At 43.2% G+C, this 26267-nt stretch overlaps 1 protein-coding gene across 4 annotated transcripts in view; it reads right to left on the bottom strand.

Annotated features, from left to right (window-relative positions):
• Nucleotides 1-26267, bottom strand: part of LOC112249360 (discoidin domain-containing receptor 2) — a 45377-nt gene that overhangs the window by 7850 nt on the left and 11260 nt on the right. For all 4 annotated transcript variants that reach the window (XM_042320501.1, XM_024419218.2, XM_024419226.2 and 1 more), the window contains exons 2-8: nucleotides 14782-15019; nucleotides 3874-3976; nucleotides 2506-2737; nucleotides 2144-2291; nucleotides 1691-1793; nucleotides 504-687; nucleotides 27-267 (exon numbers count right to left, since the gene is read on the bottom strand). In XM_042320501.1, coding sequence (XP_042176435.1) covers nucleotides 27-267; nucleotides 504-687; nucleotides 1691-1793; nucleotides 2144-2291; nucleotides 2506-2737; nucleotides 3874-3976; nucleotides 14782-14863 — 1093 coding nt within the window. In that variant the 5' untranslated portion in view covers nucleotides 14864-15019. The remainder of the gene's footprint in view (nucleotides 1-26; nucleotides 268-503; nucleotides 688-1690; nucleotides 1794-2143; nucleotides 2292-2505; nucleotides 2738-3873; nucleotides 3977-14781; nucleotides 15020-26267) is intronic.

A 26267-nucleotide genomic window follows, 5' to 3' on the forward strand; every position in this document is an offset into this window, starting at 1 on the left:
TCTCTTGTGTGTGTGTAAACATTTACCTGACTGGAAGGTGATTTCGCTAAACATCATCCAGGCGTCAGCGAAGTAGAAATGGCACTTCATAGCACTGGCCATGTGATTGGCCAGAGAGACAGTGATGAATCGGGCGCTGGGATTGACGTCGTCCACCACAGGGCTGAAGGAAAGGGGCGTGGCCTCCCAGTCAGCCTCGGAACGGAAGTAACACACAACCTGGCGGAATGCCTTGATATGCTGCATGAACATGTTGTTACAGTGCACCTAGAGACAGAGAGAGATGGGTGAGCAAGAGGGGAATACGTTGTGGAGACTGAAATCTGTGAAAATGTGGTCTGTTGATTGGAAAAAGTGTCAAAAAGCTGAAAGATTTAGAACTGTAATGCCTGTAATTTGGGAATAAAAAAAAACCCAACTCCCCTTACGCACACTGTAAACAGCTGGGAGATAACAGCCCCTGACACCAGCACCCACCCACCCACCCACCCACCCACCCACACCTTCATGGTGGTGAAGTTGCGTGTGCGGTCGAACTCGAACATGATCTCCACGTATCCGTTGGGGAAGCTCTCATTGGTCCAGCCTACGTAGTCGTAGCCAGGCCACACATTGTAGACGTGGCTGTGGGTAAAGTCATCTAATCCACACATCCCATCAGTCAGCTGGCCCAGGCCCTCCGTCATACTGGATATGGAGAAGATAGAGAGAAGAACAGATAAAGATATAGCTCAGAGTTGGCGGATTTTGAGGTAGTCAAAATACAAACTAAAAATATGTTTTTTGGGGGAACCAGAGAGTCTCTGTGTTGACAACCTTGCTTGACACACAATAATTGCTATTTTCATGTTTAATTACCAAGTATTTATTTTACAATGCACAATATTAATTTTGTGAAAGGGAAGCTTGAGAGAAACTATTCCGCTATCTGTTTGTTCAACTTCCCTCCACCGACCACTAGGTGGTAGCATCATCTTTTCCACATTCAACATCTCCTCTTGGCAGTGGTATCAAAACCTGAGCCATTTTCTCTTCTCAGACAACATTCACAGACTCAAACTCAGAGAGAGAGAGGGAGAGAAAGAGAAGCAGAGAGAGAAATAGAGATAGAAGTCTGTCTATAGCAGAGAAACTGAGGGCATCGTCATGGAGGAAATTATTCAGCACACATTGACTCAAACACAAACACAGAAAGGCAGCAAGGATACCCATATGGTCATTTATGTTCTCAAAAAGTCAAGTTTTAGTCCAAAGACACTGACTCAAACTCTCGCACGCGTTTATGCACCAGAAGTCATGTGTGGGTGTAATTGTCTCTGTGTGTGTTCGTAACAGTCCAGCGCATTACTGTGCAGAGAAGCATTCTTGTGTGTGTGTATGTATGTGTGTGTATGCGTGACAAAACCACAGTGACCCATGCCTTTGCGCTGTCTACATCCTGCCGTAACTACAGCAACCAGGCAATAACAGGGCCAGCGTGGAACCACAACTCCGAGATTGGTGAAGGAAGGACAAAAGGAGGAGAGGAAGAACTGAGGATGAGGTTTCGATAAACCGAGAGAGAGGAGGGATACTTTAAGACAGGCAGAATGAAAAGGAGAAAAAATAAGGACAAGGAGATGAAGAAAAAGAGAAAGGAGGAAGAGCAAGATGATGAGGGAGGATGAAAGTAGGAGCGATGCACACCCACCTGTGGATGACGGCTCCGTCATACACCGAGTCGTTGAAGTGGACAGGCTGGCCCTCTAGACTCATCTGTTCTCCTGCTGGAGCGTTGTAGGACACCAAACCGTCTGGCAGAGAGAGGAACTCTGTATTAGCCTACTGAGCTGAATCCTAAACACTGTTTGCCGAACTCTGTGTAAAGGATGTCACACTGTTTCTTAGCGTGTACAACTTCCTCCTGATTCCACTCACACTGAAGCTCGATCCCAGGACCTCTGCCTTGCTAGCACACGTGACCAACCTCCTGAAGCGTCTTACCAGTCAGTGCCATGTGAAAGGCTAGCAATTCGGTCGGCGCAAGTGGCGACACTTCAGGCTGAGGAGTAAGTTTCACACATCCCCATGTGCTACATATGTCTACCTATGGTTCACAATAGGGAGCTCCTCCACATCTCCCTTTTTCCTCCCCCTGTCTTACCGAGCCATTCACAGCCGTAGAGCTCCACCCTCATGCAGACGTTCATAGAGTGGTCTGAGACGGGCATGAACCTCACGAAGCGGGCGATGATCGGAGGCTCCAGGTCCTTCAGCATGATGTCATATGCATTCCTGTTCCCCTCAATGACCTATAGCCATGTCACCCACAGATAATAATCAATCAATCAATTAGCCTAAATAATAAGCAATAACTCACCCTTTCCAGTTACCTTAGCCACCTAGATCGTCCTCACAAATCACCAGTAGTACCATTATCAATCAATATTTTATGATCAACATTTTTATATTCCTGTCCCTGTCAACCAATAATCAACTTCATCAATAATAAAACTGATTGATTACCTGGTTGCCTTGCCTGTTCCTCCAGGAGATCCAGCGGCTGCCGTCACGGCTGTATTTGATCTTGTACATCTGGGCAAACTCGTTGCCGATGCCCCCTGCGTGGCGGCCCTGGGTGCCCACCAGGGTGATGAAGTGGAGGGAGCGCAGGTCTACCTGGAGGAACTCCTTCAGGCTGTCTGGTTCCACCGTTCTCTCTGGACACCACGCGCCATCACCCTCCTCAAAGTCCAACCTGAGAGAGGGAGGAGAGGAGTGGGGAAGTAGAGGGAGAGAGGAGAGAGGAAGATAACACATAGAAATAATGAGTGTGAAAATGAGCGAAAGGGAGGCAGGAGAACACAGAAAGAGAGGGAAAGGATGGAGGGAAAGGAGAGCTGAGTGGAAAGTGAGTGTGGTGGCTGGATGTCAGTTCATACAGCCTATTAAACAAACACCTTTGTCGTAAATTAATGTGAAAGTGTTCATTTAGGGCTGAGCTGGCAAGGGAGAGGGGAAGCTAGGTCAGAATAAAAATAACATATATTACGTTCCTTACACTGAGTGCAGGCCACCCACACTCTCCAACACGCACACATATGCACACACACATTCACTCCCTCTCTCTCGGTTTCTTTCTCTCTTGCTCTTTCTAGGCTTATCCACAATATGCTGAGAGCGGGAATTGATGTGCAGTTTATTGAAAACACACACACGGACACACGCTATTGAAAACTTTTGTGTGTGAGTGCATACGAGTGTACATGAGAGTTCACGTGTGTAGTTCTGGGGGCGCATGTATGTGTCCAGTCTACTAAATTGAAGTTGAGATGTCTGTATACACTGAGTGTACAAACCATTAGGAACACATGCTCTTTCCATGACATAGACTGATCAGGTGAATCCAGGTGAAAGCTATGATCCCTTATTGATGTCACTTACTAAATCCACTTCAATCAGTGTAGATGAAGGGGAGGAGACTGGTTAAAGAACACATTTTAAGCCTTGAGACAAATGAGACACAGATTGTGTGTATGTGTCATTCAGTGGGTGAATGGAGAAGACAAAAGATTGAAGAGCCTTTGAACGAGGTATGGTAGTAGGTGCCAGGCGCACCGGTTTGTGTCAAGAACTGCAACGCAGCAGAGTTTTTCACGCTCAACAGTTTCCCGTGTGTGTCAAGAATGGTTCACCACCCAAAGGACATCCAGCCAACTTGACACAACTGTGGGAAGCATTGAAGTCAACATGGGCCAGCATCCATGTGGAACACTTGACACTTTGTGGAGTCCACGCTCTGACAAATTGAGGCTGTTCTGAGGGCAAAAGGGGGTGCAACTCAATATTATGTTTTGTACACTCAGTGTGTGTGTGTGTGTGTATATACAGTACCTGCCGTATCTAGCAGCAGTCGACTCAGACCACTGACTGGAGGCTGTGATGTCTTCATCCTGAATCTGCCCTCCTGACATCCCCAGAGGGTACCGACACACACCTACAACACAAGACAGCTTTTAGTACACACACATGCAAACACAGAGTCACGCACACACCCACGCACACACCCACGCACACACCCAAACATGCGCTCAAGTATGAACAGCCCGTTATTGAAACAATGTAAAGCATAGACATTAGCTCAAGGAGCTACCACAGGCAAAGTTACTCGTCACGCGAGCACGGTTCACGGGACCACCTGCACTACACCAAGTTGTGTGGTGGTAACTCTTACTGAGGTCTCAGACATAAACACACAGTCTGTATTGACCTGGATTATGTGTCTAATCTCCTCCACCTGGTGCCATGGTTTTAAACACTATATACTGGGTTTTAATCATAACTCCCCCAGCCCAGCCCAGCCAGACCAACCACAGTGGTGTTGTCTATAAACCATAGACCTTCAGACATTAATCATTATTATGAATTATTATAAAGCACAGACATACACCCTCCTACTCCCTTCCTCTAAAATCAAATCTCGAGTCATCACAATCTGAAATTGAGAGAGCGGTGGGCGTTTAGTCAGGGTCAGGGTGGGCACAAAAACACATCCCCTCTCCCCAGCACTAAGAGTGTGGTTACTTTTTTGAAATAAAAAGCAGGGATCCATTCAACCTCTCTGCCAGTGAAAACACAAGTGGTAGTGAGTGTGTGTGTTTTAGAGAATACCCTCTTGCTCCTGTGTGGTCTTTCCCCTGTAGCAGAGTGGAGACGATCAAAGTTAACTGTGGGCGTTTGAACATTTCATCCTGTTTCACTGTGATCCGCTGGGCAAGCGGGTAACTACTTGTGAAATGGAAGAGATGGTATCTTTTAAACTTTTACAAGCCTGAAATAGAATTTCTTTACTTTGTTGCTGTTTCTGGAAGTAAAAATAGAAGGTGATTTTCCATCAATATTAGGGTTAGGGCTGGGAGTTTATGGATTATTTATTGAGGTTAATAATAATCACTGGCCATAGCATTGCTTCAACGGTCTTCTCTACTCAGTAGAAAACTGATGCTAACCATTACAGGTTTTCTCAGTTGCTGAAACACTAAAACCCATTGGCTGAACAAAGTCCTCAGTTGCCTGAACTCATTTAGCTAATTATGCAGTCTGTTGTCAATACCTTAAACCATTTCACATGGTAAAACACCATTTGCAGATCTCACTTCGACTTTTCAGCAAAACTCTGAACACATTCTCATTCTCCAAAACACATTCTGCACTCTAATGCACATGTCATCCATACTGGTAAACACAAGTGGCAACAATCAAATACAAATAGAGAACACATGTCATTGATTGAACACAACCACTCAAAATTGATTTAGCCCGTTTCAAATGCTGCGCACAACCAATATAAGCCAGTTCAGAGAGCAAACAGGTTGTTGAAGGTGGGAAGGAGAAAGTCTGAGAATGGATAGAAGAAACAATGTGAGAGGACGAGTGAGTATGCGAGGTGGGCGACGAGGAGGAAGAGGAGGAGGTGGGCAAGAAAGAGGAAGAGGAGGACAAGAAAGAGGAAGAGGAGGACGAAGAGGAAGAGGAAGACAAAGAGTGGAAATATCTGATGAAATTCCACCAACAGTTGTAGACCATGTTCTTGTCCATGGACTGACAATAAGGGAAGCAGGACTTAGAGTGCAACCCAATTTGAGACGATTTTCTGTGTCCACCATAGTAAGGACATTCAGAGAAGAGAACAGGTACAGTTTACTACTGTATTTTTGTAATTGCAAATTTACTGTACTACACTATATGCAGCTGTTTCAATAGACATTTGTAAAGTGAATCACTGTGTGTATTGTACTGCATGAATATGTTTTGTAACTGCACAACTACTTTTTGTAGAATTGCAAGGCTACCACATGCAGGTGGAAGGACAGCTATATTCACTCAGGAGCAAGAAGCCGTTATAGTTGGCATGGTCCTTCAAGATAATGCAATACGACTCAGAGAAATCCAGGAACGAGTGATACAAGACAACACACACTTCCAGGGAATCGACAGTGTGAGCATTTCCACAATTGACAGTGTCCTCCATCGTAACAGGATGCGAATGAAACAAGTATCCAGAGTACCTTTTGAGCGCAACTCACCAAGGGTGAAAGAACTGCGAGCTCAGTATGTGCAATTAAGTGTACATTCAGAAACATTTACTGTAATCCAGATTGTCTACAGTACTAACACGTACTATGTGAATGACATTACTCTTCAGTACATACAATGTATGTGAATCAGAAGCCTAATTGTACTCTACAGTATAGCACTGTCTCTGTACGACTTACAAAATCCTACATACAATATATTGTATTTCTACACAGACAATATTTGACTTGGAATCCTTGGACAGACCCCATGTGTTCATCTTTGTCTATGAAGCAGGCTTCAATCTAACAAAGAGGAGAAGGAGAGGCCGAAACATGATTGGACAGCGGGCCATTGTTGAAGTCCCTGGTCAACGAGGTGACAATGTCACAATCTGTGCTGCTATCAGCAACCATGGTGTTCTACATCACCATGTTACACTCGGGCCATATAACACCCAGCACCTTCTAAGATTTATTGCCAATCTAAGAGATATTTTATTTGAGCAGCAGGTTCAAGAGCAGCAGGATCAAGAGCTAAATGAGAATCCCATTCCCACCTATGTGATAGTGTGGGACAATGTCAGTTTCCACCGAGCTGCTCAGGTAAGGGAATGGTTTAACATCAATGGGCAGTTTATGAACTTGTACCTCCCTCCATACTCGCCTTTCCTGAATCCGATTGAGGAGTTTTTCTCCTCTTGGAGATGGAAAGTGTATGATAGACAACCCTACACCAGAGTAAATCTGCTGCAAGCCATGGATTTAGCCTGTGGTGATATAGGTGAGGAATCATGTCAAGCACACAAGAGGCTTTTTCCCCCGTTGCCTCAGGAGGGAAAATATTGCTTGTGATGTCGACGAAGTGCTCTGGCCTGACTCAGCCCAAAGACAAGAAGAAACACATTGATCACATGTTTACTCCTTTGATTTTTGTCCCTTTTAGTATTGTATATTGTAGTACAGTGCATTGTAGGCTATATACTGTACAATGGACAAATTGTATGGCCCTGAACATTGTGCTTTCCATTTATTAACAGTACTGACTGCTCAATAGATTGACTGGTTGCAGGTTCTTATCAACAAAGAACAAGAATTACAGTATCACAGAGACAAAGGACAAGTTTGTGAGATGCAGGGTACAGTACTGTAAAAATAGGGGTACAGGGAGGAGGAAGAACAAAAACAAAATTGCAAAGAGCAAAGCAGAGTAGTAATTTCTGATCAATTTTGAGCTACTATGATAGAACATGTTTTCGTTCATCAAAAGACAATGACGTAAAAATATGAATATTTTTTTAGATTAAAAATGTACTTCTCCCTGAGAATTGTATGTTTTGAACAATGTGTTTTCTATTTTTCGGTGTAATGTTTACTGACTGCTTGAGAGTGTATATCATTTTGATCACTTTGTTTATGATTTGAGAGCCGTGTTTGATTTTGAACACAGGTAAAACTGTTTTGAGGCAAATGTTCCATTTTGCGAGAGGAGTCAGAGGTTATGTAAATACTGCTTGAAGATGAGGTTTTGTGTTGAATGTTTTCAGGAAATGGAGCAAGGTTTCAGAAATAGTGTTTTAGCAATTGAGAAAAACTGTAACTTGGAGACAACTGAACCAATGTCTTCTCTGCTTTCTGGCTAAACATTTCCCCAAACTATCTGAATGTGTGTGTGTGCGATAGCACAGGGTCACGCTGGTCAGTATGAGTGGCAGAGGAAGTACAAGGGGACACAGAGAGAAAGCGAGAGAGCGAGAAATACTTGTGTGTTTATGTGTGTGTATACTGAAGTGTACAGAGTGTGTGATATCTTGGGGTCAGGCTGGTTCCAGGAAGTGGAGGAGGAAGTGCAGGCCAGGGAGACTTTCCCTTCAGCATGGCCCCTCAGCTCACTTTTTTATCCTTTCTTTCTGTCTTCCTTCCCTCTTCCAAATGTTTGCTTAAACATCAATATGGGGAAACCTCTCAGGGTTCGTCCTGGCAGTGACGGTGAGACTCACTCCAGAAACAGATCCGTCTCAAAACGAAAAACTATTCCAGATGTGAGGCTACCTTCTCCTCCGCACCTCCTCCTTTCCTCCCTCCCATTCTCCTCTCTTTATCTTCTCCTGTCCTCCCTCCCCCATCCCCTGCCTCCTTCATGCTTAGACAGACATGTCAGCCATAATCACCACACACTTTTCATATTTTCAGTCTATTAGTGGTACCCTTGGTAACATAATTGCGATCAAATGTGATAACATCTGCAACTCCTCCAATAATAGTGTCAGTTTTGATTAATGTGTTGTATTCGGGAACATTTCATTGGCTCTCCAGGCAGCTCTAAGACTCCATAAGCGAGCAGTGAGCAAAACATCCATACAATGTTTTACAACAGTTGACTAAACTCTGGTTAATTAATAAAGATGAAATCAAATTGATTCACACTCTAGATTATAATACAGTGTGCACAGTACTCATTTGCACAGATCTGTGCACTTTTGCGTGATGAAAATGCTTTGCTTAAAGGTCGACTTTGGGCAAAACCCCCAAAATAACAGCTTTAAACTGTATAACAATGCACCACCATACCAGATCATTTAATGCTTTAAAAAAAGATGAATACGATATTTGGCTACAGAAGTGCCATTTCTTACCTATCTATCTATCTATCTATCTATCTATCTATCTATCTATCTATCTATCTATCTATCTTTAATATATGAGTGGTGGAAGTTGGGCTTGTTGACCATAGTACAGGTGTAGGATCTTAATTTGAGTAGCAGGACACCTTTCCTGCAATGCAGGACATTTCTAACTTGTATTGTATTTGAGGTTTAAAAAGGATTCTGAAGTTTGCAATTACCACTTTTTAAGAATTGATTTTACTTTACGAAAAATACATCAACCCCATCAAAAATAATCCGCATAACAATTCACATTTCCTGTTGCTGCAGGATTATTTTCCTGCTGTAGCAAACTGGCTCAAATTGATCCTATGTCTGTAATTCACCACTGATCTATGAGTGAGAGGAGAAACATGAGTACATTCACATACAGGTTTATACTGCAAACAGAGGCAGGGAGAAAGAGAACCAGAGAGAAAGAGAGAAAAATATGGGGAGACTAGGCCTGACTTTGCATGCATTCACAGAGCAATTGATTGTTGTTTTCAGACTAGAGTAACTGGAAAATCACAACATTATTTACCTGATATTTAATTAATGAAGCATGCCATATTAGTGTCATAGCAGGACACAAATACAACAGAATGAAACTCGGAACAACCACATTATGTGGGATTCACTTGGTACAAAAATAAAACTGTTCCATAATAAGGTCATTTCCCATTAACTACAGCCAGACAGATCCATTGGCTCAGCCCAGAGACAATAGAGGAGAAAGCAGAGAAAGAATTTGTAATTGCCTTGGATGTAATTGGTGAAAATAAGTCATTATCAGTGGCTCAGACCACACCCTAAACTAAAGCACGCAATAAAGGAGGAGAGAGAGCGAGAGAGAGAGGCGTTTTTCAGTGCGCCGGATGAATGTCTCTCCTAAATGTTGGTCTGTGGGGTGATTATCTAGCTTACCCTCAGGGGTGACCCATGGGGCACTTCTGAGGACTTACTATACACTTGTGAGGACCAGGGTAGCCTAGTGGTTAGAGCGGTGGACTAGTAACCGAAAGGCTGCAAGTTCAAATCCCCAAGATGACAAGGTACACATCTGTCGTTCTGCCCCTGAACAGGCAGTTAACCCACTGTTCCTAAGCCATCATTGAAAATAAGAATTTGTTCTTAACTGACTTGCCTAGTTAAAAAACAACAACAATTGATTCCCATTCAAAATCCTATTTTCCCTTAACTTAAACCCAAACCCTAATTCTAACCCTCAGCCTGAAATGAAGACCAGCTAAATGTCCTCTCATTTCTGAATTTTGGTTGGTTTACTATTCTTGAGGCCTTCCTTGTACTCACAAGTATAGTAAAATGTGTACACATACACACCATCTAAAAATAAAAGATCACCTCTGAAAAGGTGGAAAAATACCATCCCTGTGTGGAGCGAGAAAGAGAAGAAAACATGTTTTTTTCAGATAGGTGCAGTGAAATGTGTTGTTTTACGGAGTCAGCCATACCAGTACGACACACCTGGAGCAAATTAGAGTTTTTCACCTTGTCAGTATGGGGATTCAAATCAGCAACCTTTTGGTTACTGGCCCAACGCTCTAACCACTAGGCTACCTGCTGCCCAAATATAGAAAGAGAGAGCTGGACGAACACACTCTCACATCCATATTGGCACATACTCTTACAGGTCACACACGTAGGCACACACACACACATTCACACACAGATCCAGCTCCAAGTGGCTTCTTTCCCTCTCTCACCACTTTTTCTTCTCTGTGCTCGTGCTCTGGCCAGTGAAAGGCAGGCTTGTTTCATAGTGCTTGATGTCTAACCACAGGCTCCAAACACACACACACACACACACACACACACACACACACACACACACACACACACACACACACACACACACACACACACACACACACACACACACACACACACACACACACACACACACACAGTACTCTGATATTATACTCAATGTTGTCCTTGGCCATCTTGTGTAAACTGTCTCATAGCCTTTCTATTGTAATATGATGAGAACAATATCTTCAGCGCAATGGCTGTACCCAGCCTTGGTGGGAGTTTATTTTTGTGTGTGTGTTGTGCATGCAGAGTCTGTGGTTAATGCATTCCAGACATACTGACAGCAGGAAAGTATATTGAAATGGGCTTCCCATGTGTATTTGCTGGGATTGTTGATTACTCAGAAGTGGTGGAGTGCAGAGTACTAATGCACCCGAACATGGCCAAAGTTAATTTAAATTCATGCAACAAAATGTTCTAAATCCCAAATACCCCCCATTGTAGAGAATCATTTTGCTGACGGCAAGTGAGAGAGAAGTCTTAATTATCTCCAGATTTCAAATCCTCTAAACTGGGCAAAGATTCTTTGAAACACCTGAGAATGGATGAGGGAATTGTGCGTCTGTCCGTCCCTTGTCACTCTGCAGTTTTGCTTGGGGTCTCGTTGACTCAATCACAGGTCTTACTGTGTCTAACTATAATTCTGCTGCAAGGATGGAGAGGAAAAAAACAGAAGGCAGGAAATATGCATTGCTGAATTTAGTAGCACTGAGATGCATGGTGATGCCAACTTTCCCCTGTTTAAAATTCCTGAGCAGTGTAGTTATACCATCTCTGTCTTTCCCATTTCCATTCTGAGTGGGCGACATGCTTTCACTGTAGAGTAGAAGCCATAGAGACTGGAATAAGCCTGGAGTAGAGATAGATGGAGAAATAGAGGTGGATTCAGGTTGGGATAAGACTGGACTGTAGATCAAGTAATATGGATAGACTAAAGCTGTATACTGTCAAGCTGACCACTCTGCTGTATGTCCAGAGCACATCTCATAAACCCGGTCAGAGACTTCTAGCAACAGAGATGACGAGATGTAGACAGGCCTGAAAACAACCACAGCACCCACCACTTCACTGCTCAGTCCCATTGGAGAGAACACCCATTTTGTATAAACCTTCTCTCTCTCTCTCTCTCTCTCTGTCTGCCAATATAGCAACATGCTAGTCTTAAAGATCAGCCACATTGTAGGCTGTAAAATACACGCATGAATGGAGAGAAGGGTGTGTCTCCGTGAAGGCTCTTCAGAGGAGGAAGGGGAGTACCATCCTCCTCAGTGAATTTCTTAAAAATAAAAATGGTAAAACATTTTAAAAAGGTATCATTTTTAGATAAAACTATACTAAATATAATCACATGTAACCAAATAATTGATTAAAACACACTAATTTGCAATAAAGGTCTATAGTAGCCTCGACAGCACTCAGGGTAGCACCAGGTGTAGCCGGATGGTTCTCACCCCCTTCCATAGACTTACACAGTAATTATGACTTCAGGAGGATGTCCTCCAACCTATCAGAGCTCTTGCAGCATGAACTGATATGTTGTCCACCCAATCAAAGGATGAGAGAATTTATATAGTACTGAAATCATAAAATGTGGTGAGTAGTTGACTCAAAGAGAGAGAAAGACAATAGTTGAACAGTTTTAAACTATTTAATTTCTTCCAAAATGAAAGAGAAGCAAGAGAGAGTCATTTTATTTCCAGTTTCACTTAGGCCTACTTAGCTAGCAAATGCAACTAGCCAGTTAAGCCTACTCAAACACCCTGTTCAAACAGGGGGATGCTATGATAGCTAGCTGGCTATGACTATCCAACGCAACACTGGAACTTTTCTAAGTCATTGTAAGCTTTTGGTTTTCCTACAGTGCATTTGGAAAGTATTCAGACCCCTTGACTTGTTCCACATTTTGTTACGTTACAGCCTTATTCAAAAATTGATTAAATAAAAAAACATCCTCATTAATCTACACACAGTACCCCATTAATGTCAAAGCGAAAACTGTTTTTGGACATTTCTACAAACCATTTAACAATGTGTTAATGCAGTGTCAATACACTGCACCTATGTAACTACCAGGCAAATGCATATGGTTTTGGAACCTTAAGTGAAGTGTTGGTGTGCTACCACACTACCAGGCAGAAGGATGAAGAGTGCAATATGGACTGTAAAGAGTTAAATCTGGCATCCTTAATGGTGAAACTTCTACCTTTAACAGGACAACGACCCTAACCACACAGCCAAGACACAGCCCGATCAAACATCTCTGGAGAGACCTGAAAATAGCTGTGCAGCAACGCTCCCCATCCAACCTGACAGAGTTTGCGAGAATCTGCGGAGAAGAATGGGAGAAACTGCACAAATACAAGTGTGCCAAGCTTGTTGTGTCATACCCCAGAAGAATTGAGGCTGTAATTGCTGCTTTGACAAAGTACTGAGTGGGTCTGAATACTTATGTAAATGTAATATTTCCGTTTTTATACTGCTTACTGAATGTTACTGCATAATTGTAGCTGGTTAACTAACACGTTAGTTCTGTTAGCTATGTTGACTATGAAGTTACTTTAGGTAATATGGTGACAATGATGTAGGCTGTTTGTAGCAGTTATGATATGGTTTGGCTTGGAAAGTTGTTTTTGCCTGGTCAAAAACAGCTGATGTGTTGTGCATTGAAGTTCACAAGCGAAAGGAAAAGTTGAGGAGGAGGAGAGCGCATAGATGCGAGAAGGAATACAATGTGGCTGCTATGAAAGTGAACTGTGTTTACGCGTGATCAGGTATTCCTTCTGCCGATTCTGTTGAAAAACATTCGTAAACGGAAGCAAATGGAACAAAACGGGGATAAACATACCTGAATTTGTCCAATAGAAATTCTTGTTTACAACTGTTGGACTTGATTACACTCTACGTCAGCTTGATGCAGGCAAAAGTGTGCAAGGCGGTATTGAATGTGTCATTGTCTGTCCATGTGTCACCTTCTGTCAAATGTCTCTCTGAACCTGTACGCACCTACATTGTAAACTTTCATTCATAGGCTAGGTTGTAGCAACCTCATGATGGGTATAGGGCAAATGTGAGTATAATGTAGTAGCCTAAACCTATCGCTGTTACACTGGGTGAATGGAATATGAATGACAGTCATCCAATACGCTGTAATAGAAATAATGCCATGTTCATGAAAAAGAAAACGCCATTTTAAACGGCACTGGCTGCCACTGGTGTGTCTAGTGTGTGTTTTGTCACTCCACTGTTAAAGACGTTGAAGTTTTGATGTATGTTCATGAAAGTCCATGAAAATAAATAGTTGTTTCCCTGCACCAAGCCACAGAAAAATAAAAGTTTACAGCGTATGGAACATAGGCTTTGTTCGCTTCGAGGCACCCAGACAATTTTGTGAGAAATGTTCTGGTGTGTTTGTAGTTTGCCTGGAGCAGGCTTTAATTAAAAAGCAATGTTAATGTGAAGAACTGACTCTACAATTATCTCCCCCTCTCTCAGAGCAGACTGCCACAGCTGTAAAAGACCACGCACCACACACACACAGTCTTGTACAGCTAACCTTGTGGGGACACGCAATTCAGTCCCATTCAAAATCCTATTTTCCCGAACCCCTAACTTAACCCTAACCCGTACTCTTACCCTAACCTTAACCCAAAAACCTAACCTTAACCCTAGCTCCTCACTCTAACCCTATAACTAACCTTTGCTCCTAACCCTTAACCCAAAACCCCCTAGAAATAACATTTGACCTTGTAGAGATCAACAAAATGTCTCCAGTTGGTCATATTTGTGTTATTTTACTACTCTTGTGGGGACTTCTATTTAGACCCCCCCACACACACACCTCACACAGAGTTTGGCCTTGTGCCCTGCTCTTTATCCAATTATAAACCTCTATTTAATGACAACAGCTCTATAATGTTGTCATACGTACTATTAGCCCAAGTCATTGTATTTATCAGGAGTTGACTCAGATTTTCTCTCTGTTGCCTGCTGGTTGTCAGTGATCCGTCTCTGCTCAACAAGCGTTGCCTCTGGGTTTCCTTGTAAAATATAATTGGTCATCTCATTGACATCACACTTTCCCTCAGTGAAGCACACATAGAGTGGTAAAAGTGGAGAAAACCATGGACACCAGAACAGTCCTACTCATATCAAAGAGACAACAGCAGCAATTAAGGCCACCACATGGACAAACACACACAAGCACGTGCATACACAGCTCCCCATACCGTTCCCATGGCAACACTCACCTGGGTTAACCTGTGAGGTGACGTCTCCTACCAGATAGAGAAGGATGAGCAACGGAAAGTGTTTGTCCCACAGGCGCTTCATCCCAAACACACACACACACACACACACACACACACACACACACACACACACACACACACACACACACACACACACACACACACACACACACACACACACACACACACACACACACACACACACACACACACACACACACAGAGAGGGTCTTCAAACCTGAAATCAATAGGAAAACAACAGACAGTCAAAATATGTCATACAAGTTGGAATATTTGAACTGTGATGAAATGAAGCAGAAGTTCAAGGGTCCGTGTTTGGATCCATGTGGTATATTCAGACAGTTGATGCGGTTTTATGTATTTCCTCCAGGGAACCAGACCATCTGAGAGGTTCTATGGGAAAGCTACAGCTTTTACTGGAGGAATGGTTTTCATTTGCTCAATAAAGACAATAATTGCTGTCTAAAAGTGGAATTTCCATTCATCATTACCTTAACACAAGTGAATAGCAAAGGGATATTAAAGTCAAACTGTCAGGGATAATTCAACATTACAGTAGCCAGCTCTAAGGAATAAAAATGTACATAAAACTGTACCTATACAGCTAAACATCTAATAGTAAATGTGTGTGGGTGTGTTAGAGAACTTCAGACAAAAGGAGGTAGGAATAAATTCAGAGTGAGAGAGAGAGTGAGTGAGAGTGAGAGTGAGAGAGTGAGAGAGAGAGAGAGAGAGAGAGAGATGAGGGAGAAATAGAGAGAGAGAAGCAGAGTGGGCCACCACAGACATTACCACAGTGGGACTGATTATACAGTGAGACAGAGACAGGTCCAGCAGGACTCCTCTCTTCAACAGACCCAAACAGCCAATGGTCTAACCTCAAAGGAAAAGTTGATGTCTACTCACAGTGATCTTGAACAAAGCATTTGGTAATTGACTCTAGTCTTGTGTGGTTGTCTGGCCTCCCACTTGCATAATGATCTAGTAAAAGGTGTGTGTGTGTGGGGGGGGGTTGCCGCACATGTAAACTCTTTACCGTCATTCTAACTCATTGTTACATAATCACAATCAGTCTTAGTATGTGGCTTGCTCACTGTGTCAATAGCTTGTTATGGAAGAAACACCATGCTGCATTTAAAGCATGGGGAACAAAATGGTCATGTGGTAACGTTCATTTATTACTGGAACGACTGGATCATTAGTGGTTGTTATGTCTTTGCTTATATAAAATAGTGCAATATGGACTGTACAGAGTTAAAGCTGGAATCCTTAATGGTGAAACTTACTGCAGACAACGAACACTGTTTTTCCCCTCTTCCGACATCACTGCACAAGCGATAGAACAACAGAACATGCAATTCAATTTAATTTGACCACACTGCTCAACACACCTCACCTCCGTTTCGTTCACAAAATAAAAACAGTAACAAAGGTGCTGTGGACGGACAGTGGAACTGTTTCCCCTAATACAGATTCCATGTTTAAGGTGGAGAGATCAGAAAGCCAAAGGGGAGGTTCCCTGGTCTTTATCCTATGCCAAAGAGGTACGAGTGAGTGTGTGCGCACGCAAAGTTTTCAAATGTTCCTTCCGTACTAAACACAACATTCTCCTGGCCGTGCGCTGCTGCATAGGAGTGGCTGATAGGGCAACATGTCAGGATCCAGCAGCAGAACACACACACACACACACACCTAGTAAACGTCTCCTTGCCCTCTGCAGCAAACACTGACACATGCTCACAATAAGCAGGCCATTGAGTGCCACTGTCAGACATCAGTGTAAAAACTGGAGCTTCATACAGTTGGCTATGTACAGGGCTTTATTCTGGTTGTGGGAAACATACACTATACATACAGAAGTATGTGGACACCCCTTCAAATTAGTGGATTCGGCTATTTCAGCCAAACCCGTTGTTGACAGGTGCATAAAATCGAGTACACAGCCATGCAATCTCCATAAACAAACATTGGATATAGAATGGCCTTACTGAAGATCTCAGTGACTTTTAATGTGGCACGGTCATAGGGTGCCATCTTTCCAGCAAGTCAGTTTGTCACATTTCTGCCCTGGTCAACTCTAAGTGGTGGTATTGTGAAGTGAAAACTACTAGGAGCAACAATGGCTCAGCTGCGAAGTGGTAGGCCACATAAGCTCGCATAACGGTGCCGCAGGGTGCTGAAGCGCATAGCGCTTAAAAATCATCTGTCCTTGGTTGCAACACTCACTACCAAGTTCCAAACCGCCTCTGGAAGCAAAGTCAGCACAAGAATGGTTCACCGGGAGCTTCATAAAATGGGTTTCCATGGCCGAGCAGCAGCACACAAGCCTAAGATCACCATGCGCAATGCCAAGTGTCGGCTGGAGCGGTGTAAAGCTTGCCGCCATTGGATTCTGGAGCAGTGGAAATTAATTCTCTGGAGTGAAGAATCAGGAAGTCGAACAGACAGACCTAGTTTTGGCGGATGCCAGGAGAACGCTACCTGCCCCAATGCATAGCGCTACCTGTAAAGTTTGGGGCTGTTTTTCGTGGTGCGGCTTGAACCGTTAGTTCTAGTGAACGGAAATCTTAACGCTATAGCACACTGACAATCTAGACGATTCTGTGCTTCCAACTTTATGGCAATGCCCCTGTGCACAAAGCCAGGTCCATACAGAAATGCTTTGTCGAGATCTGTGTGGAAGAGTTTGACTGGCCTGCACAGAAATGTTCCCTCTAAACTATGCACACACGCAGTAGCCAAGCAGCTCCCCGGGACTGCCTATCAGCAGAATAAATACTGTATCAGCCCACTGAGAGAAGCACAAGATTGAACTTCACTCAACTTTCTAGAATCTTCCCTGTTAGTTAACACTATCAATAGGGGAGGGATTGCTTGCTACAAGAGCACAAAATATGTACATTTCTAGACATCTTTAAAAAGCAAGTCAGGTAAAGAGCTTTTTTATGTCTTAAAGGGACAGTGTTGCATTTTGATACAGGCTTGAATAAGCTAAGTAGCCAATAGTGATGGGTCATTCACGAACGAGTCTGATCTAAGAGCCTTCTCTTTTAGGTGAACATTGGGAGCCGGCTCGCATATCAGAAGAGCCAAATCTATTTCTAAAAATATAAAACAATTAAGATGTAAATAGTCAAAAGATTTAAATGAATAAAATTAACTAATTCAAAGAACGAAAAACAAAATACAATAATATAGGCCTAAATGCTCAAGCGCACACACATTCGTTCTGACTGTCTGCTCAGACTAACAGCCAAAACCTGTTGTTCCTGTCTATCAGACACCTGGTGTCAACCAATGAACCAAAGATGTGTGAGTGAGGGCCGAGCCAACTCACTCACAGTCACACACTTAGCAGCCGAGGAGAGAGAGAGGAAGGACAGCTGTGAAAACAACAGCTGGAAAATGAGTCGGAAGCACAGTAGCATTTGGATGCATTTTAATAATGTAGACAATGTTAGAGCATAGTGTAGAATTTTCCAAAACGAAATATCATATAAAGCCTGTTCTACGCACAACCTACACCGGCATATGAGAACTGTGCACCCAACTATGAAGCTTGCTGTAGTGGAGATTCGAGAAACTAGCGGGCCTGCAAATGATAGTCGTGCAGCCAGCATCTCGAAGTGTCCACTCAGTCAAGTAGGCCTACTCCGCGACCCACAGCAACGCAGTCTTCTATGGACCAGTTTACGCCAAAGTCTATATCTGTAGCAAAACGAGGCCAAATTGATATTGCAATGGCTAAAATGATTGTCACCGATTTCCAGCCAATTTCGATCGTGGAGGACAGAGGTTTTTTAAATTATAGCAATAGTCTAAATCCAATGTACACAATTCCAAGCAGGAAAACCCTTTCAAAATCACTTATTCCACAACTGTACGAGAGCACACAGGCTTCATTGCGGGAAAGAGTCCAAAAAGCTACTGCAGTTTGCCTTACCACTGACTGCTGGACATCAAGGGTAACCACTTCTTACATGTCGATTACATGTCACTTCATTGAAAATGTCTTGCTGGGCCTCCCGCACAATTGGCCTAGTGTCGTCCGGGTTAGGGAGGGCTTGGTCGGTAGGGATGTCCTTGTCTCATTGAGCACCAGCGAGTCCTGTGGCGGGCCGGGCGCAGTGCGCGCTAGCCAAGGTTGCCAGGTGCACGGAGTATCCTCCGGCTGGTTGGGTTGTGTATCGGAGGACGCATGACTTTCAACCTTTGTCTCTCCCGAGCCCGTACGGGAGTTGTAGCAATGAGATAGTAGCTACTACAACAATTGGATACCACGAAAAAGGGGTAAAATATTATTATTGTTATTTTTTTTAAATGTCTTGCTGTCTTCTGGACTGCTTTGAGTTCAGCAAACAGACACACCTCAGAGAATGGCAAGTAGATGGAAAAGTGGTATTTTGTGTTAAAGACAATGCAGCTAACATAACCAAAGCCATGAACATTTTTAAATGGACCCATCATCAATGTATTGCCCACACAATCAACCTGATTGTAAGAGACGCTATGAAGGTGATGAAGACCACTGTGGACAAAGTGAAAGCAGCTGTGGAATACTTCCACAGGAGCACAGTAGGTGCTGAAAAACTAAAGTCTACACAACGCCAGATAGGGATGCCTGAGCTGAGGCCTAAACAAGACAGCACTACAAGGTGGAATTCAACATTAAATGTTGAAGCGGTTTCTTGAGTCAAAGGATGCCATCATCTCTACCCTGGCCATTGTCAATGCACCTGTTGATGCTCTGACCCAAGAGGAATGGGAGGTGGTGGAGGAGGTGTGCAGAGTCCTGGAACCCTTTGAGCAGGTCACTGTGGAGATCCGTGGAGAGAGGTAGAGCAAGCAGTTATTACTACATCATTATTTAATCCAGTATTGTATATGTATATGAGCAGTAGATGAGAATGTAGTATCAGTAGACAAAACATGAACCTGAACTAATAAGTTACTGTTCTCTCTTTTCAGCTATGTGACAGCCTCAAAAATGATACTCCTGTGTAAGGGTCTGCAGCGAATCACAGCCAGCCACCAGAGAGAAGCAAATGTAACCACAGAACATGTGACAGACTTGATGCACACCCTATATACATTAATGAACAGAAAGTTCCACAGAATGGAATATAATCACGTGCTGTCAGAAACCGCTGCACTTGACCTCAGGTTTAAGAAGTTAGCCTTCAGTGATGCCAGAGCAATTGATGAGGCTCTTCGAAGAATAACCTCAGCAGAAGGGAGGGACAGCCCCAGCAGTCAGCTGGCTCAGGCACCAGGGCAACAGGAAGAAGAGGGATCAGATGGAGCAGAAGCAGCAGCAGTAGTGCCACAAACGTCTGCTGTTTGGATGCTGTTTGACGAGAGAGCAACTGGGGATGCAGCACGAAGGAATCCCTCAGCAGATGCCATAACGGAGGTCCGATCCTATTTGGAGGAGCACCTCCTCCACCACCTCCCATTCCTCTTGGGTCAGAGCATCAACAGGTGCATTGACAATGGCCAGGGTAGAGATGATGGATCTGAACTGGTGGAAGAACAATGCCTCTGTCTACCCATGGCTTACTAAAGTCATGACAGGGAGACTCTGCATAGTGGCCACATCCGTTCCTTCAGAGAGGGTTTTCTCGAAAACGTGACAAATAATAACAGAGAGGAAACCGCATCAGCCCCTCGAAAGTGAGGCAGCTTGCATTTCTAAATGCAAATCTCTCATATAAGCAAAATATGGTCAGCATTGCTGTGTGCTGCTGGTTATAAAATGGCAATAAAGTAGAGCGAGAAAAGGACAGAACAGCTCTTTCCATGTTAAAATGTTATGGGATGCATTTTCTCCATTGTTTTGATGCTATACCACTCTGGTGGGCCTACATTATGATCAAATAGCCACAGTAGCCTACCTAGCCACTATTAAAACTGTAACTTAAAGCGGGTACAGCCTCAGTGTTCACAGTAAACGTGCACTGGAAGTTGCACAGAATTTTCACAACGTTCAAGTTTGCGCTGAGCAGACCTGAAATTTACTCAGTCCCGAGAAAAATTAGAGGGAACATTGCTGCACAGAGCCCTGACCTGAACCCCATCGAACATCTTTGGGATGAATTGGAACGCCGACTGCGAGCCAGGCCTAATCGCCCAACATCAGTGCCTGACCTCACTAATGGTCTTGTGGCTGAATGGAAGCAAGTCCCCGCAGCAATGTTCCAACATCTAGTGGAAAGCCTTTCTAGAAGAGTGGAGGCTGTTATAGCAGCAAAGGGGGGACCAACTCCATATTAATGCCCATGATTTGGAATGAGATGTTCGATGAGCAGGTGTCCACATACATTTGGTCATGTAGTGTGTTTGGATGTGTTGATTTTGATCTGTTGCCCGAGAACTCTCTGGCTCTCTGCCAAGACAGACCTCTAATGACACCGGATATCACAGAACGACTTCGTCACCTCTACACAGTTTGTAGAAACCTATAGACATTTATGATATCTGGATTTCCAGAATATAAGAAATATCGCTTTCATGCCGGTCGGTTAGCTATCTATTCTCTCACAAATACAATAACGTCACTGTAACAGCGTTACAGTAATCAGCTAATGACAAAACACAATAGCTGTAAAACTGTACAAACTCTCTCAACAGCTCCCCTTTACCAACACCCATCGACCTCTGAATGGCCTCATTGTGCACTTATCATCATCATCATCTAGTTGGTTTCTCCTTCTGAAGTGCTCCAGTTCCTGTAGTATCAGATTACAGCCATATCACACTGAGACACTGGCCTACTTACATGGGTTAATGTATATGGGCTATACAGGAGCTAATGCTGATCTTAAACAGTAAATGAAACAGACAGCTGGTGGCTCGTGTCCTGTGTTAGGGAGGGAGAATCAGAGATGTGTTTACCATGTGGCCAGGGAGAGGAGCTCTCCTATGTAAAAGCCTGGCCGAAGAGTTAGAATGAAAAAAATAAAAAATTATTTTCCAAGGCTCTGTTCTGTGGAGATACTCTTAAAATCGGTCCTCTCTTTGCTTCCTTGAGGTACACACTGACCTGTATGTGATTGTGTAACAGAGGTTCAACGCATGCACACCTTTCTACCCCCTCCTCTCTCACTCTCAGTAACAGCTGTATTCTCAATCCAGGTAGACATCGGAGTGGAGCGTAGGGCTGTTTTCTTGACACACACAGGACACAGGGTTATGGACTGTCTCACATTTACCATTATGGAAAACTTCCACTCCTGGTGGAGGTCAGACAACACTATTCACCCGCCGGCCCTTCAGGGACCAACTAAAATTCTTCCAGCTACTAATAATAACTCCAGCATTCTGCAGCTTTACCAGTAGAGGCCAAAATGCAGCATTTTTATAGGAGATACTTGGTGAATCTTCTGGTCTGAGGTAAATTCAGCTTTCTACTGCTGTATAAACATGACTCCGAGGTAAACTGTGTTTATTTGTCTTTCTTAGAAGGGCAGAAAGTAGGCCTAACGGTTTATCATCAGCCTCTAAAACCAAGTGCCCCAAAGCCAACAGTCCGCAGGAGGCCATCCAACACAAACAGGGGGAGAGCAGAGAGGAGCCAGGGAGAACAGAGGAGTGAGAGAAGAGTTTGGTGGAGTTGCAGGGTGTGTCAGGGAAATAGAGGGAGACAGTAGGGCGACAAAGGGGGAGTCAGGAAGAGAGGCAGATGTAGCAAAACAGGGTGAGGTACAAGAGGAGGCACAGGGCCCTCCTAGGCCTAAAAGGTGAGGGGCTGTAGTGGAGGAAGAGTTGACAGACACGGCCTGTGTCCTGCCATACACTGTCCCTTACATTCCCCCTCTCACAGCCTGCTCTAGGAGTCTACTCTAGTGTGTGTGTGTGTGTGTGTGTGTGTGTGTGTGTGTGTGTGTGTGTGTGTGTGTGTGTGTGTGTGTACACAGCCTGCTCTATAGGGTTGCTGGGGCCTATTATAGGGCTAATTTTACCCAGGAGTGGGTTTCATACACTCCTATATCTGCTACAGTAATAGTAATCAACCTATAGATTTACAAAGTAGGGCCAGCTTTCAAAGCCTATAATATCCACAGGGCTCTGGTTGGAGTTGAATGTACTATACTGTGCCTAGTGTGCAACTAAGCAATCTAAATTATACAGTTGACTTGTGATATATGCAGTGGCTTGGGCTTGATTGTGCGCACTAAACTGGAGCATGCAGGGAATAGGGGTCAGGGCTAGGGGATAGGGATTGATATTGAACTAGACAACTGAATGGTCCTGCTTTGGTCCACTGCTCTCTGTCCCTCATTACTGCTGTCAAACACGTTAAAGTCAACGAGAGAGGATCAAAGTAAATGTTTGATTTTATTACTGTACTAAAAGCCTGAAGGGGAATTCAACCTTCTGCTCCACCCTGCCATACTCATTCAAATCAGATTAATCTGGGCGTCTTGGAGCACATCTGTCTGATCTATCTAAAGTCAAACACAGTCAACAGAAAACCTTATATCGACGTCAGCTCGGGTCAATGTCACCTTTAGAATAAACAACGTACGTCAGACAGCAGAGCACTTCTCAATGCTTTCACAATGGCTAACAAGGAAAATAATCAGGCTTGACCCCATGTAAGAGAAGTCAACAAAGTACTCACAGGGACTGTGTCTAATGCATCGAGACCCTGTAGTTTGGAGGACAAATCACTTGTGAGTGTGTGTGTGTGTGTGTGTGTGTGTGAGTGAGTGAGTGAGTGAGTGAGTGAGTGAGTGAGTGAGTGAGTGAGAAAGAGAGATTAAAATACTGTAAAATCCAGTCAAACCCAAACTGGATCCAAAAGGATAAGTACAGATATCACAATTTCTGTGATAAACGGTATAACCGTTGAAGAGAGAAAGGTGATACAATATTTATTGAGCTGTTAACAAGTTCTATCTGCACACAGTGCCCTGTCTTGTGTTCCCAGACCAAATACATCCTGTAACTGTCAAAAGGAAAGGGTTTTCCTCATATTTATTTCTACCACAGAAGAGTCTAGTGTCCCTGTTTAAAATATGGATGTATTCCCCATCAATGGACTCTTTGTTGAAGTGACACATCAGGATAATTAAAGGGAGGTGAGACGTGGGAGTGTGTTCATACCTCCCTGTGGCTGGACCTGAGCAGGCTAGACTGGCTCATACCTACCTACCACACACACACACACACACACACACACACACACACACACACACACACACACACACACACACACACACACACACACACACACACACACACACACACACACACACACACACACACACACACACACACACACACACACACACACACACACACACAATCTCTCTTCTCTACAAGTTGTTTCAGACTATTTTGTGCTGCTGTCTTCACTAATAAAAGCTCTTTATTAGTGTACTTGAAAGGTGTTTAAAAAAAGTAAATGTATTCAATCGGTTGGAACAAAGTGTAGAAGAAGCTCTATTTTGGTAGCCTCTGGTACATTCTAATGCCTTGATACCATCTGAAATACACAGCGAAATGATTGAATACTTTTTCAAATTTACCTCCCAGATTTGAAAAATGTGTTGTATTGTGTAGAAAGACATTACTTGAGTTTTGGATATTTTCTAGGTCTAGGCCTATATGATAGAAAATAGTCTTTATGTAAAATAACATTAAACATGTTTTAACATTTAACCTGTCTTCTCTTGAGATTAAAGTATTATTTACAGTTTTACTGCAATATATGAATTGCCACAATGTTGTTTGTTCTTTAAATTATGTATTTCATCATTATCTTGACAAATAAATGAAACGTTTTGTTTTTCCAGGTTTCTGTTTTTCCCAGTTCTTCTCAGGTTTTCACTCTCAAACTAACTAAATTTGATGTTCTAATTCCACAACAATGCTTAAATCACATCAGGCGACCACTTTAGAGGTCTGGGAAAAATCTAAGAAATGTAAGTGCACACCTAGCAAGAGGTTGTTGTTTAGCAGTTTTTGTGTAGTGCACATGTGATAGTAGAGTTTGCTAAAGAAATACCCACTGGATTGATTAAAATAATCATTAAATCAATCAAATCCTTCTGCCAGGCAGACGCGGCACCATAACGAATCAGTTGGACAGGCATTTGATTTCCACGGGACCTCCTGTGTGTGCACGCGCTTGCACACATTTTTAAAATGGGTATAATGGTGAAGACCATAGGCAGCTCATGAGTTTCATGTTTGGGGAAGCTTACAATGTATCCTACCATTTCTACTGATCTTCATGCCAGTTAAACATATTTATATATGCACATTTTCATGGAACAGTTTCATTTCAATAATGTTCAATAATGTTTTTGTTTCTAAAAATCATCGTCACCTGGTTAATGATGAAAATCTGAAGTAAAATGATAGTAATCTAAAAGTAAAGATTCATCTACGGCAAGAGCACTAGCCATATGGACACATTGATACACTGATCCATTGGCGGCTAAAGAAAGGAGAGCATAGAACTCAGAGATATAGACCAATTCAGCAGAAGGCCTATAACTTCCATCATCAACTTAGTAAAATACATAGGCCTAAAGGTGACAAAAAAACAGTCAAAAATATCCTGTTGAAAATTCTGGTTCTTTCTATCACATTCATCCCTCTTCTCAGCCAGAAGAGGACTGGCCACCCCAGTCTTCTTCTGGCTGAGTTTTTCCTGGCCACCGTGCTTCTACACCTGCATTGCTTGCTGTTTGGGGTTTTAGGCTGGGTTTCTGTACAGCACTTTGAGATATCAGCTGATGTACGAAGGGCTATATAAATACATTTGATTTGATTTTCTCCACCTGTCTGTCTCCTTTTCTATCTGTCTTGACTTGAGCTATTGCTCGTGAAGTTCAAATTGTATCAAATGCTGAGGGTCCAGCCGGAAGCTGTCGCTAACGAACTTGCAACATTGTATCAACCAACTAAGCCTATTCCGGGCCCTCAAAGTTTTCTGCGCCATTGAGCTCAGGACAGGAAGATTTTTTATGAGTTTCACTGGATATATGGGATCATTATATTTTGCTCTTTCACACCGAGGCTTGGTGATTATCGAGGCTGAAACTGTTCGAATACTCATACTAACCATACTATTTGTGATGTAAATTGAGTATGTAGTATGCCTATTTGTCAGACTATGGATATAGTTAGTATGCTAAAAGTTCCTGGGTGTCGTGCTACATTCGCCAAAATTCAAAGTATACAAGCAGTGGACACTATTTGCTTTTAAGGCCCATAATGACATTTTCCAGAAAATGGGCGTGGCTTCACAACTTTTTCAGATTTGAAGAAAATTATGGAAAATATTAGTGATGGGCATTCCGGCTCTTTTCAGTGAGCCGGGTCGTTCGGCTCAGCTCACCATAAACAGAAGTACGCAGTACACGTCCTGGTAATCTGTCTGGCCCTGCGGCCTTGTGAATGTTGACCTTTCTAAAGGTCTTACTCACTTACTCAATCCAGCATCATAACAG

Source organism: Oncorhynchus tshawytscha, linkage group LG01 (genome assembly GCF_018296145.1).
Source record: "Oncorhynchus tshawytscha isolate Ot180627B linkage group LG01, Otsh_v2.0, whole genome shotgun sequence".
Lineage (NCBI taxonomy): Eukaryota > Metazoa > Chordata > Actinopteri > Salmoniformes > Salmonidae > Oncorhynchus > Oncorhynchus tshawytscha.